The sequence below is a fragment of the Dipodomys spectabilis genome, unplaced genomic scaffold (assembly GCF_019054845.1).
Source record: "Dipodomys spectabilis isolate Male_0828 unplaced genomic scaffold, ASM1905484v1 ptg000043l, whole genome shotgun sequence".
NCBI lineage: Eukaryota > Metazoa > Chordata > Mammalia > Rodentia > Heteromyidae > Dipodomys > Dipodomys spectabilis.
The window spans coordinates 32,080,862-32,093,831 of record NW_024870720.1 but is presented as its reverse complement, the minus strand read 5'-3'; the positions used below and the strand labels follow the sequence as shown (position 1 = coordinate 32,093,831).

The window sequence follows — 12,970 nt, the reverse complement described above, 5'->3', positions numbered from 1 at the left end:
CCAGCAGTGCCAGCTTATCAACCTTTCTCTGACAACATTTACAGACTGGCTCACTCCACAGGAACATTCCAACCCCAAAGGAATCCTATCATAAAGAATTCCAATTGCAATCACAGGCAATGTTTTCATGGAAAACAAAACAAAACACAAACCTGTGTGGCAGATTGCTCCTTTTGTTTCTGTATCATTTAGAAAGAAATAATGTTATTTCTTCATAAGCGTCTACCAAACTCATTTTATTACTATTCTTGTTATTTTGTGTGCCTTTTAAACAAAGAAAACCTAGCATTAAAATGGGTCTCCCTCTTTATTAAAAATAAAGATTTACTACAATAATTCCCTAAACTGCCACTTTTTGGTCCTGTTTAGGGGTAAAAACATAAGATTCTTTAAGAAAATGTGTGAGTAAGAAAATAAGCAAGAAAGAAGGTTAACTTTTTCTTATGGAATTTTGTGTTTTTCACTAGTGGTTCTGAGACAAATGACTGACTCTCTCTCTCTCTCTCTCTCTCTCTCTCTCTCTCTCTCTCTTTCTGTATGTATGTATGTGTGTTTGATGTAGATACTTAAAAACTATACTTGCAGCAATAACAAATACAGATGCAACAGGAATTTGAAGAGAGCTTTAAACACATAAGTCTTATACTTCATCTCTGTAGCAGGACATCTTTATGCAGTAATCTTTACTCTTTGAGGACAGACATCTGTGTAGACTATTAGGGAGACAAATCATTGTGACAAAAGATGTGAGTCTGAGGATTAAAGGGTGTTGGGGCAAGAGTACCAGCTCTGTATTTATAGTTTATGAGGTCTCAGGAAAGAGACACATATGCTCAAGGCCCTAGTTTCCTTATCTATAGCCTACAAACATGTCATGTCATGTAATGTACATAACACAGTGCCTGCTTCAGAGCTAGCACTCAGCAAGTGTTAGATGCTTCTGCTCTTAGAGCATAATCTTTTGAGACTCCTTGGCACCTTTGGGTCTGAATTACGAGATGAACTACCATCTACTTTTCTCACTACCTATCTCTCAGCCTTAACAAACGAGCAAACAAACAAACAAATAAATAAATAAATGAAAAAGAAATCAAGTCTAGTATTGACTGCAGAAAATAATTTACTGTGTCTTTACCCTTATTGTCCTTATTCTTTCCCGGGTCACAATTCCCTGCTTACACACAGTTTATGGTGCATTATGTGCACTAACAAAGCAGAATAAGGGGAAGGAAAATTGAAGAGGCTAATCTTCGGGGTCCATTCGCTGATTTTGGTTTAGTAGATTTACTCTGCTAATTATAGGGCTATATTTGCTTGGGTTAGTGTTCAAGTTCAATCGCATTCCTGAAGTATGTATAAACTGGGATGAGGAAGACAGCCAGAAATGTGTGCAGAATCACAGAGACGCTGGATCAGCCTTAGAAATCAACCATAATTAATCTCATAAAGTAGAGAATAGAAAGTTCGCTGTGATTCGAAGTTGCCTTCCAACTCTGAAATTCTATGGACCACACGACATCTTGGAAAGCATGTATCTTCCATCTTTTCTCTGGCCCAACCCTACTGCACACAACTCTCCAGTGGAGGAAGCAGCTTTACCATCTGGCTGTACCACAAGTTTTGTCTCTGCTGGGTCCCAAATCTAGGACATTATACTTGGAATTTTTCTCTCACATCAGAAAATTATCCATAATTATGTGATAAAATGAAAATGCCTCAAACAGAAGCACACTCTCTAAGCAATTACAGGGAAATGATGACAGGCAGCTGAAAGTGTTTGTGGAGTATCGATCTTCCCCAGACGAGAGCAGATAGCTAGCTATTAAGAAAGAGCACTATGTGTGTGGCAGGTGGGGGCGAGGAAGAAATGATAGAGAAGAAACAGGAGGAAACAACACTAGCTCACCTGAGTTTTTCTTTGCTATGTACAAACCGCACTTTCTTCTCATTCACATCTCTCCAGCTAAAATGGCCAGCCTTGTCCAGCTGAGTCTCTTTGCCGTTTCTTGAGAGCACCAGTTGACCATTGGTAGGAGTGCTCACCACATGGAACAAGAGATCTTCTACTCTGCCATCCTGGTGTTGGATGTTCAGGAGAGAAAAGTCCAGAGGCTTCATTGAACCAATTGCAAGGGTCAATGAACCATTCACGTGAAGACTGGGGGTGTGTATTTTGCCTAAAAACATATGAGTCCAAAGGTCAGGCTTGTCACCTTCATTCATTAGTTCCTACTTATTTATTTCAGAGTAATAGTCTTATAATATTACTTCAGAGCCACATGAAGGAGACTCTGATTGGTTACATAATTTGAGCACCCTTCTAATCCAATGGCTGTCACCCTATGCAGTCTCTAGTGTTATTCCCATTCTATAGAAAAGTTAAACTGTAAAATTGTTAGAAGAAAACATAGGAAGCCAAGTGCAGTGGCTCAAGCCTGTGATCTTAGCTACTCGGGAGGTAGAGATCAGGCAATTGAGGTTTGAGGCCAGCCCAAGCCTAAGGGTTTGTGAGATTTTTCACATCAAGCATGGCTTGGTAAAGTGGCATGCACCTGTCATCCCCAGTGACATGAAGAAGTACAAGTAGAATTGCAGCCCATGATTGCCCAGACATAAAGTGAGAGCCTATCTTGAAAATAACTAGTGCTAAATGCGGGTTGAGCTATAACTCAAGTGAGTAGAGCTATAACTTCAGTGGTAGACCCTTGCCCCACAAGTGTGGGGCCCTGAGTTTGAACTCCAGTACTGTCCCCCTCAAAAAAGGATGAGTTGTGAGTAGATTATGAAAGTAAAAGAAACAGATTTGTGATTATGGTTATGTAAAATTTGTAGAATAGGAACATTCATAGAGACAGAGAGTAGATGAATAGTTACCAAGGGCTTAAGTGAGAAGAAAATGAGTAGAGACTGCTAATGAGTATGGAGTTGAAAAAAATTTTCTAAAATTAGATGTTGTGATAGTTATACAACTTCTGTCTCAATAATAAAGAATATAGTTATATAAGTATCTTCTAGGACTTGGGTTCTACTGTCTGAGATTGTGACTTAGATGTTCCTCATTAATGTTCACTTCCCAGGTAATTCTAATGTGCTGGCAGTTTGGAGAACTGTCTCTTCACATCAGATCCACTAAGGGCAAGAACAAGAGGCAGGTGTCTGATACTATTTCCTACAGGAGTATCTGTTAATCTACGTTGAAGTAGGATTATCAACAGGTCATAATCAAAATTCATGTGACATAGAAACACTTTGTCTTAAGAGTTCAGTCTTTATCCATGTGAAAACATCTGATGACTGAAGTAGAATTTGCTACCTTCTTTTGTTTCCTGCAAGGTATTTTGCTAAGGTTTTAACTGGTGGAAATATTCCATTCACTACAACTAGGTCAGAAAAGACAGTGTAGGGATGTTAAGTTTCAGGGGGACAATTTCTACTATAAGATGACTTTGATGAAAGTGAAATTTATTTTTCACAAGTTGATGTATATTAGGTCTCAAGAGTAGTAAGCTGACTCCCAAGCACCTGTAATCTCCAGAAAGGTCCCAGTAAGTAAAAAATATATTTTGTCCTTTGATAAAACTGTTAACATCTTTAAAGAAAAGAAAGACAGAGAGAGAATATGTGTTTTATGGTGTTAAAAATACGTGGCATGTTATCAATGAACAGGACCCAAAAGCCAAGGGACACTTAACTGTAATGTAATTCCCTAGCTTATCTATTTTTATAACATTTAGGGTTCAAAATTAGGACTCACTTTTCTCTTTGCTATTTAATGTATGGTGGCCATTAAGTGGTGGGAGAGATTAGTGGCTTTGCTTTCATATGTTACCTTATTCATAATGGCTAATAGAATGGTTCAAACCCATCCACATAAGAACTTAATGGGCTACCTTCAGTCACTATTCACTGTTCCTTTAAAGTTTCTCTCTACTATGTGTAAAAAAAGATGTAGCATTGCACCTTGGTCTAATTAGCTCTACAAATGTGCATGAATACAAATAAATACATTGTGTATGTGATTTTAAATAACCATAATATATGCAATTTTCCATAACATGGATGTAGTTCAAAAACATAGCAGAGTTTATGCCAAATTTCTTATCTGATAGGCATGATGTTTAAAAAGAACAGATCACTTCTTTTTTCCTTCCGAAGATCACAGAAGTTGAGTTTTCCTAATTTACCATGTTCTATCAACAATCCTTTATTCTTTAATGGGGTAGAGAATGTCTGGCCTGCGAAATCATTTGGTACAGGATGGGACAGACAGATACTTCTCATTGGCTCTTGGATGCTGGAGGCCTATCTCCCCATACCGTTTTGTATGGCCCGTGAATAACATTAGAAACATCTAAATGGCCCTTTGCAGAAAAAGCACCACCACCCTCCCCTACCCTGCGCTCCCTCCTCCCCCGCCACCACCATGCACCAGGGATTTTCCAGAATAGGAATGCTGTAGTAAATTATATTTTGAACCCAGCCTTTGTGTAGATAAATTACTGGTAATTTCAGCAGACCGTCAGAGGAGGGGCTCTTACCTATACATGTTTCATTAGATGAATGGGCAGAGAAGCCAGGAACACAGCTGGAAACACAGATGCCATTCTTCAGCAAGAATGCATGGTCACAGAGATGACAACGGTCCCTGTTACTGCACTGCAGGCACCCCCGAGGACAGGCTATCAAAAAGGGGACACTAAGTGAGGTACAACCAACACACAGACACTCAACTAAGACCACTAGGGAAAGAAAGGGATTGCTACCAGAAAAGTTGATGCACAGTGAAAAATATCTTCCAACTGAAACAAGAGAGTTCTGGCAATTTCCATGCATTACTATGGAGGCTGCTGAGCTGGACAGAGAGGTTCACTCCCCATTTTAAATGATGAGATCTAGAAAGTATGTACATGGGTGGATTGTTTGAGATGTCAATTGTATATAGTTCTAAGAGAAAACATATATAGCAATTAAGAGCATATGCTCTTTTCTGAGTACCATTCTTTCTCTACTACTTACCAGCTGTGACCTTGAGCAAGTTCTTTTAACAATCTGTGCTGCAAATAAGAATCGTTAATAGCAAAGGAGGAGGCAACAATGCTCAATAGGAAATGTACTCATTACCTTGCTCGTGTAACTGTAACCCCTCTGTACAGCATTTTTACAATAAAAAAGTACAATAAAAAAGAAAAGCAATAGCACCTAATACAAAAGTAGCCAGTAGCATTACATGTGTTATAATGTAAAGTGACAAATAAACAAACAAGCCAGAAGGAAAAGAAAACAAAAACAGCAACAAAGAAGGGATAAAAGAAACCTCCTATTTCCATTTCCTGTAATTCATTTTGATAAACATTATTTTATATGACCAGATGCGCATAGCTATTGAGCCTTTGAGATCCTCTCCTAAGAATATCCTCTTTTGATCTCACTGTGTGAATACCTAGAGACTTTAATTTATCATGTCCCAGTGTATTTTATTCTTTTACCATCCAGTGTGTTTACTTGTAGATTTATAGGTACATTCTAGATACCACATGTAACTTCTGTTTCTTTGGGTTTGGCTTACTTTGCTTAATGTAAGTTTTTCCAAGTCTTTCCATTTCTTTACAAATGATGCAAAATCATTCTTTCTGATGGATAAGTAGAATTGTGTCCGTGTATAGTAAATATTATTGCAGTAGTAATAGTGGTATATTGTGCATTTGTTTTTGGTACTGGAGATTGATTCCAGGGGTTCTCATCTATTGGCCAAGCACTCTGACACTTGAGCCATAACCTTGGTCCTTTGTATTTTGTTTTTACAGTAACACCTTGCTAATACAGCCTGGATTGACCTGAAACTTGAGATCTTCCTGCCTCTGTCTAAGTACCTGGGATTACAGGTGTGAAACATTATGCTTGGCAGTGGTAGTATTTTAAATATACAAGGAAGATCATCTATTTAAAGAATCAAAGAATTATTTCTTTAGGCTAATAACCTATCTATGAATTTCTTTAGGCTAATAACGAATCTATGAATTGATGGCATCTGACCTAATTTTTGCTTCTACTTAGTTTATTTAGTTAGTGTGCTTCTATTTAGAAAGGCTGCATACTACAGGTTACAGGGCCCTAAAGTTGAATTGGAAATTGTGGGTTTATTATTTGATCGAGTGTTGCCTTAACACTGTCTCTTTTCTTTCTATTGTAAAACAGGATTCATGGTGTCTGCAATGTTTCACCAAGACATTCTGAATAATAAGTGAAATAATGCAGATGGATAAAATTTGGAGAAACATATTGTGGTATACCTAGTTAATAGCATGATTATTAAATATCAGGTATTCTTTCAGAGAGGGGTGCATGGTACCAAGCTGTAATAGATATGATGAGAACAAATGTGGGATTTTCTTGGATGAATCAATAGACAAGGACATTAAGCCTCAACTTTAACTTTCATGCAATAGTAAAATCTCCATCATGTCTCACTTAATTATTCCCCAGAATCCTATTCTTCAAGGATGCAATGCCAATATCAGGGTCACAGGTGATCTAGCCTACCTACAGAAAATTCTATGTCCATATCTAATGGTTGATCCACTCTTAATGGATACCTCACTGCAGTTCAATATAGCTTTACATTCCATAAAATACTTGCTTCATTTCCATAAAGACCTTTAGGGACAATATTGATTTGTGCAGGAGAATCATTGGGCTGCAGTCTTATACTCTATTTAACCAAGATTTGACACATGTGCATAGGAAACCATCAATTACTTAAGCCAAGCTCCTTGGGTTTTGATTCTGCTTCTAATTCAGTTGCTCCTGGGCTACTTGAGAATCAGCAGACATGATTTACTGCTGTCTTTACTTCTTCCCAGAATACTCAGCACAGACTCAAGTTACCTGTGCATTTGTGCTTTGCATGATCTGCATAGTACCCCTTCCCACATTCCTGGACACACTGGGCTTCCAAGAGGAGAAACGGTCCTTCACAGTGGGTACATTCATGGAGACCTTGGCACTGGAGACAATGGTTGTCACAGTCTGAAAGACAAAAGCCAAGGTCAATAGGAATCTGTGGAGCTTTCCAAAGGAACGCTGGGATCTTGCAGAAAGGCAGCAACAGATGTTAAGAACCAGCGCGATCTGGTGTATTTAATAACACACTCTGTGAGGAGTCAGTGAGTCAGTTCATAGTTTGACAACTACTCTTAGTACTGGAGGACTGAGATTAATCACTCCACATTTATGAATCTCAAGTGTTCCTCCTATAAAACAAGAGTGAAAATACTATCCATACCCCCTCCCTAGGGGAAGGTCAAATTAAATAATACTGGAAAAATTCCAAAGTGATTGATAGGTATTAGCGATAGATTGATAGGTAATAGTTTATAGTAGTTGGTTGTTTTTAATGTCCATCTTTTCTCCCTTATCCAGCCAATTCATCTCTCATCAGTGCTATTATGCATACTCTCTGTGATTTTCAGAAGGAGTTTCAGGATCTGAGTATTCTTTGAGGTTAAATAGAGGCTAAAGAGAGTACTGAGCCAGAGAGAGGATATGACATACAGAAGATTGAAGCAGTGCAATGGTTCAAAACTACAATCTTTTCATGTGTTCTAATACCTCAACTCATAGATCTCCCCATTTAGAGAGTAAGATTAGTGAAGTTTTAAGGAAAGCTAAAAGAAAACACTATTTTATGGGCCACATAACCTCAAGGTCATCATACTGACATCAGATTTCAGCATGTGACATAGTAGAGCCTAGGAAAAAGAAGAAAATTGCATGACAACAAGAAAGAAGGTAGAACTGGGTAGTTGTAACCAAAAGGGAAACTCATCACAGAGTCCTTTCTCAGAAACCCAAAGCCAGGGCTGGGTGAATACAGGGTGAGGCCTGACACTCTTTTTTTTTTATTGGGGGCCGGGGTCCGGTCGTGGGCCTGAACTCTGGGCCTGGGCGTTGTCCCTCAGCTCTTCACCTCAAGGCTAGCACTCTACCACCTGAGCCACAGCACCACTTCCAGCTTTTTTTTCTGCTTATGTGGTGCTGAGGAATTGAACCCAGGGCCTCATGCATGCAAGGCAAGCGCTCTACCACTGAGCCGCCTTCCCAGCCCCTGATACTTACTCTTACAGAGGTCCGAGTCCTTATAGAAAGATGGTGAACACCGCTCCATACAAATGCCATCCTGGAGAACATAGCCATCCATGCACTGCAGACAGTCTGTTCTCAGAGGCCCACTACAAGCATTGCAACTCCAGTCACACTCTAGAAAGAAAGTCTGCATTAGATCACCTTCCTGCCTGTTCACCCTCAGTCCTAGCAAGTAATTTATATGGATGCTGTCTGCAGCTGCAAGAGGTAGTGTGAGGATAACATAAGCAATGTCAGAGATGTGAGCTGTGATGAGACCTCTGCTTGTAGTAGCCTGGATGCGTCTGTGAGGTTTAGTGTTTCCTAATTATGTCAGACACAGGCTTGAACAAGGAGCACTCCAAGCTTGTATGCAGCCTGCCTGTCAGCAGGCCTGCCAAAAAGCCAGATCCACTGGTGTTATTCCAAGGGCACCAGACTTCTTTATTCTTGTGCCCTGCCAAGACTTTATGCATAACTGATCAGAGGGAGTGGCTGACTCACCCTGTAATCTAACTGATTTTCTCCAAATGCTCACCGTTCAAAAGGTAAAGAGATGCCAGAGGTCCAATTAAAAACACATTTATTATCTCCACAAATAGACGTGGCAGGACTCCATCCCTCAAAAACTCAGACATTGCAACAGACAAAATTAGTGACATTAGACTTAAAGAAGAATGAAGAAACTGCCCCCAAATCACCAGAAGACCTCATTTAGAGCAATAGAACGGATTAACTCCCCTGTTCCTTTGCTCAACCAGCTCTTAAGGGATGCGTGGGGAGAATATATGAGTGAGAAATGTATATTCTGCCTTCAAGGAGCTGTAGTGGGTCCCATTTTTTTTAAATAACACACATAATCCAGGGCATTGATAGTTATACAGATGATCAGACTTAACACCAGACTTAAGAGTCAGAGTATCAGGGGTTAGGGCCAGAAAAACACTGCTGCTGCCTCATTATTGTTGTTATTGAAATAACCAGAGTTGTTGCTGGGGTTATTTTTAATGACTCAGAAAATTCAGATGCGATTTCAAAACTCATGCTTGAGAGACAATGTTCTAGCTGGTCCTTCACAGCTAGAAAATGGGAGAAGATAGCACAACTAAGTTTATGGCCTTGAAAGTAAGGCAAGTTGGTTTGGATTTGCTTTTTTTTAATCTGTATTATCCTACATCTTCCTTAAACCTTTTGAGCCTGAGACAAGAACAGTACCCATTTTAGAAGGCCATTATAAAGTCTAAATGGAATAATGAAGGTAGGTAACAATTAGTTAGAGGTATGACTCAAGTGGTAAAGCATCTGCCTAGCAAGCACAAAGCCCTGGCAAATACAGTATTACATTAAAAAAAAGAATTAGCAAGGGATAGGTATGTAGAGCTCAGTAATAGAGCATATATTTGGCACATGTGAAAAGGGGCTCAATCTCCCAAAATAAATAAATAAGCAAATAAAGAAATAAGCATACATAAATTAGCACAGTGTCTGGCATACACTAGCAGCTCAATAAATATGTGGGGTTTTTGTTTTCAGGGCACTGGTGTTTGAACTGAAAGCATGCTGTCTTCAAGTGAGGCAAATACTCTACCACTTGATGATCACACCAACCTAGTTTGGCCTTGAGCCACAATCCTCTTAATCTTTACCTTCCTTGTAGCTAAGATTATAGGTGCGAGCACTGTTTTGTTTTTGAGACAGGATCTACTATGTAGTCTAGACCAGTTCTGAAATTCAGTATGTAGTCCAGGCTGACTTTGAATTCTGATCTTCCTGCCTCAGCTTCCAGAGTGCTGGGGATAACAAGCATGCACAGTTTTTCTAGCTCTGAACAATTTTTCTTTGAGAACACATTTCTACTTAGGCCTATCCCCATCTCACTTTACTACCAAGCTAGGAAAGTTGGAGAAACTTCTCATTAGTCAACTTTTCTCTTCCCAGATACAAAATATCTAAGCCTTAAAGTCACAGGTAAATGTGCACAGTGGTTGACTTGCTTCCAAGAAGGTTTATAAAGTTAATCTCACTCATTTATTGGTCTGAATCAGTCCCGAGGGAAAATGACTAAAACAGAGTTTGAAAACTGCCAGCCTAGTTATGAAACCATTTACAGCAGAGAGGATTTTGATAATCTTGTTTTTCACCACAAACTGACAGCCTCTAGTTAGAAGGAAAAAATAGAAAAGCTTCTGTGGTCCTGAGCACAGCAGACCACCAAAGCTGACAAGCAAGTAGAATTTCTTGGAATGGAAAATAGGTGATTTTGCAGAGCCTTAAAACTTGCAAGTTTACTTGACAGATGTTTGACCTCCATATCTGAGCTCTAGCTTCTCTTCCAGAGCCAGATGGATAGAGGAGAATGTGCAGAGACAGGAATGAAGAAGGGAAAAGGGAAGGAATCAAGTTCTACATGTTCTTAACTGTTTTCCCCTTTCTAAGCACTGTCATTCAGAATGCCAACCAGTGGAGAACAAGGAAAAATGTACTTAATCTCTCTCTCTCTCTCTCTCTCTCTCTCTTAATTCAGGTACCAGGACTTGAACTCAGGACTTAAGAGTACCATTTGGATTTCTTGATTTCTTGCTCATAGTTGGCATTCTACCATTTGAGCCAAGCCTCCAGTTTGGCATTTTACTGGTTAATTGAAGTTGAACACACGCAGACTTTTCTGCCAGGTGAGCTTTCAACCACAATCCTCCAGGTCTCAGCCTCCTGAGTAGCTAGGTGTGAGCCATTGGCACTCTGTTGGAACTTGTTTTTTGACACTATCTCCTTATAAATTCCTTGAGGACAGGAACTATGTCATCACAGTCATTTGGGTATATTCAGCAGAGGTGAACAACTCAGACATAATTCCTAATCTCATTAAGCTTAGAGTCTACAAACCAAAGCTAGAAAAGCGAGCACCCACAGAACCTAGAAAGGTCATAAAAATCTTTGAAGTAAGCCTTGTAGGTAGGGTAGAATAGAGAATGGTAAAAACTGGTGAACGGGATAGATCATGCTTCACTGAGTTGGGATGAGAGCTATACAGTTCAACTTCCTATCTACAATGGCAATCCAAATCCAGTGTCACCAGAACTTCTGATTGCTGTTTTTCAAAAGAAAAAAAATCTTCTGATTTATTTATTGTCCATGATACTAATATATTACTGTCAGTGATTGTAAAACATCAGAACATTAGATGGGCCAAACAAAAAGTTATCAGGGATAGGCAAAATACAACTTGATGCTTTCCAAGTTGCCACCAATGGCTGGCACATAGAAAGAAGATATTCAAAAATGCATTTTATCAGCTGGATGCCAGTGGCTCATGCCTGTAATCCTTTCTACTTAGGAGGCTGAGATTGTAGTTTGAAGCAGCCTGGGCAGGAAAGTTCATGAGATTCTTATCTCCAATAAATTACTCAAAAAAAGCCAAAGGGGCACTGTGGCTAAAATGGTAGAATGCAGTTAGCACACTACAAAAGAGATTCGGGGACAATCCCCAGGTCCTGAGTTCAAGCCTCAGGCCCAGCAAAACAACAACAACAACAAGTGCTTCAGAAATAAGTAAATAAATAAATCCATCCATACATAAATCTATCATCAGAGCAAGTAAAAATGTTTGATGAAGGTGTTTCTCAAAGGCAGGGAACTGGGTGGGTAGAGTGAAAAATCTCTGAGGAAAAGAACCAAGCATGATGCACAAAGAGCTTTACCTCTGCAGGTGTTGGTGGAGACGTCCAGATAGTACTGTGGGGCACAGCTCTCATACTGGCAATCCCCGAAGAGCAGGACCTTGCTTGGGTCTCGGCAGGAGGTACAGCTGGCCTGTGAATCACAGCTTCTACAATGTGGGCTGCATGCTGAGCAGCAAGAAAAAGAAAATGCTCAGATGATTACAATGCAGACATGGAAGCCCTGATCAAACCTAGACAGACACTGTGCAAGAACAAAGCCCTACTCCACTGGCTCTGTTATTATAGCCACAGCCCTCCTCTGTGGTCAACAAAACAGACGATGTTAGGCTAATTTTCCAAAATAAATGAAAGGTAATCTTGTTTTTCTAGAGGTAAATAATAAATTCAAGGATGGATGTAAGTCTAAGGTACCCTGTGATGAAGCAACAAAATGTAGAGTTACTCTAGGACCACTAGTCAAGTACTTTAGATAAACGTGTGTGTGTGTGTGTGTGTGTGTGTGTGTGTGTGTGTGTGTGTGTGTGTGTGCGTGCGTGTGCATGCACACAGGTAGCAGTACTTGAACTCAGGGTCTTAGTAATGACCCTTATCTTTTTTGGTTAAGGCTAGCACTCTAGTACTTGAGCCGCATTTCCATTTCTGACTTTTTGCTAGTTAACTCTAGGTAAGAGTCTTTCAGGGTTTCCTACCTAAGCTAGCTTCAAACAGCTTTCTGGGTACCTAGGATTACAGGTATAAGCCATGGGTACCTGGCTCTAGACCTTTCTTTTTAAGAAATCAAGCCTCTACAACTCATAATGAGGATTCAGCATTTTTGTGTGTGATGCTATGATTAAAATTAGGTACCAATTTTATTGTGGATTGCAAAACTCCCATATGTTAGACATAGGAATGAAATGTTAGCTAGCTTATTCTCTTGTACAACTTTAATTCTTAACAGCCAGCAGTGTAATTCAGGCATCGGGAATGATCCCCAATGGTGGTCCTCTTACATCTCTTATTTGACAGCTACATTGCTCCATTTACTCCGTGGTTCATTCTGGAACCCTGGAAGTATATCCTGATACCTCCTTTTCTTTGGTTCTAGATCTACTTACTCAGGGTTAGATCCTGTTTATAAACTCTCCAACATAATCCTTGGAAGTTCAGGTTTTTAAAAATTTCTTTAT

General features: G+C 39.6%; 1 protein-coding gene across 1 annotated transcript in view; it reads right to left on the bottom strand.

Moving 5' to 3' along the window:
• Positions 1-12,970, bottom strand: part of Fras1 (Fraser extracellular matrix complex subunit 1) — a 448,626-nt gene that overhangs the window by 167,151 nt on the left and 268,505 nt on the right. The window contains exons 23-27 of the mRNA XM_042678144.1: positions 11,820-11,966; positions 8,116-8,256; positions 6,886-7,026; positions 4,539-4,679; positions 1,907-2,177 (exon numbers count right to left, since the gene is read on the bottom strand). Of these exons, the coding sequence (XP_042534078.1) occupies positions 1,907-2,177; positions 4,539-4,679; positions 6,886-7,026; positions 8,116-8,256; positions 11,820-11,966 (841 nt within the window). The remainder of the gene's footprint in view (positions 1-1,906; positions 2,178-4,538; positions 4,680-6,885; positions 7,027-8,115; positions 8,257-11,819; positions 11,967-12,970) is intronic.